The sequence below is a fragment of the Poromitra crassiceps genome, assembly GCF_964638095.1.
Source record: "Poromitra crassiceps genome assembly, chromosome: 1".
NCBI lineage: Eukaryota > Metazoa > Chordata > Actinopteri > Beryciformes > Melamphaidae > Poromitra > Poromitra crassiceps.
In genome coordinates this window covers 105477689-105479040 of record NC_139623.1, presented here as the reverse complement: position 1 = coordinate 105479040, position 1352 = coordinate 105477689, and the positions used below count along the sequence as shown (strand labels likewise).

The following is a 1352-nucleotide window of genomic DNA, read 5'->3' as shown; positions in this document are numbered from 1 at the left end:
TGTAAATATTTTATAATTGTAAAGCAATATTCAGTATGTGTTTGAAATAATGGAATGTAAAGTGTGTGCCCCACTATCATGTTTGTGACATCATCATACATAAAATTGCCATATAAGAATGACCTGACTTCTTTCTTTCTGTCTCTTTCTCCCTCTTCACTGCACAGCTTTGCATAGAGCCAGATGCCTCCCCTCCCGCTTGACGAGCGCATAGTGGTTATTCAGCGCCCTAAAAACTCTGCCTTGTACGGGGGCTCCCCACAAGCCATCGCACAGCCCCACAATCACATATCAACCTCCTCAAATGGACACGTTACTCACCCTCCTCACCTCCACCCCTCCCAGTCCCACCCCTTCTATTCCCCCTCCTGTAACTCTCTGAGTCTGGAATGTAAGCGCCGATCCTCCCGCCCGCAGCAGTTGAAGGGCGAGCCGGCTGCCAGACATGTCCTTAGCCACTGCCACAGCAACGGCACAGTGACTCTCGGGCCGCGGCTGCCCTCTCACACGCACACAATTGACATCCAGCTGTCAGTGGACAAAGGGGTCAAAGTAGGAGGCTTCGGCAACAACTCGTTGAGGCACGGCGGAAGTGTCAAAGGTGGCAGAGGGAAGCGCGTCTCTTTGCATTTGGACCCGGGACAAGGTGAGAGAAGAACTGGCACCGCAGGGAGGCCGGGTGGAGCCGAGCACGACGCACAGAGAGCTCAGCTGTCCACTTCCCCCGCGGGACTCCTACAGTTTGTCCCCGCCCACCCGCAGCAGCACAAGGAGAAGGACTGCCTGCACAAAAGCCAGCAGGAGGTCCTCTGTGCTCAAAACCATCCTCCTCCTCACAGCCAGTCCTACCGCCACAGCTCAGTCCCTGTGCCTCATGCTGCCATCCTAAACTCCAGCTACCCCTCGCCCCACCCCGCACGTGCCCCGGCCCCGGCCCCATTCCAGCAGCTCAGCCAGCCTCGCCCGTCCCGCGGCAGGGACCACCGGCCTCACATCCTCCGCGGTCTGCCCCTCTCGCCCTGCTCCACCCACGCCGGAGGCTTCCCCAGCCCAGACCACACCTGCACCATAGACTTCACACGCTGTGGCTGCTGGAAGCTGGTGAGATGCCGAGGGTGTAGGGGGCGTTCCGCCAGCTGCCAGGGCGGCGGAGGAAGTCCGTCCTCGTCGTTCTCCTGCGTTCACAATGTGGGAGCGGTGAACAACAGGGGAGAAAAAGCCATGGGCCTGAAAACTCTGGGCGGGTGTCTCTCCACGGCCTCCACCTCCAACACCTCATCCTCAAACAGCACCGCGTCCGACTGCCGGGCGAGCCTGTTCAAACCCCTCCACTGCCCCTCGTGCTCCGGCAA

At 59.0% G+C, this 1352-nt stretch overlaps 1 protein-coding gene across 1 annotated transcript in view; it reads left to right on the top strand.

Annotated features, from left to right (window-relative positions):
- Positions 1-1221: 1221 nt before the first annotated feature.
- LOC310780195 (dual specificity protein phosphatase 10) overlaps positions 1222-1352 on the top strand; it is a gene marked incomplete at both ends in the record, with an annotated part of 3640 nt that continues 3509 nt past the window's right edge. Inside the window, one exon of the mRNA XM_083640772.1 lies at positions 1222-1352. This exon is cut by the window's right edge and continues 854 nt beyond it. Within this exon, the coding sequence (XP_083496898.1) occupies positions 1222-1352 (131 nt within the window).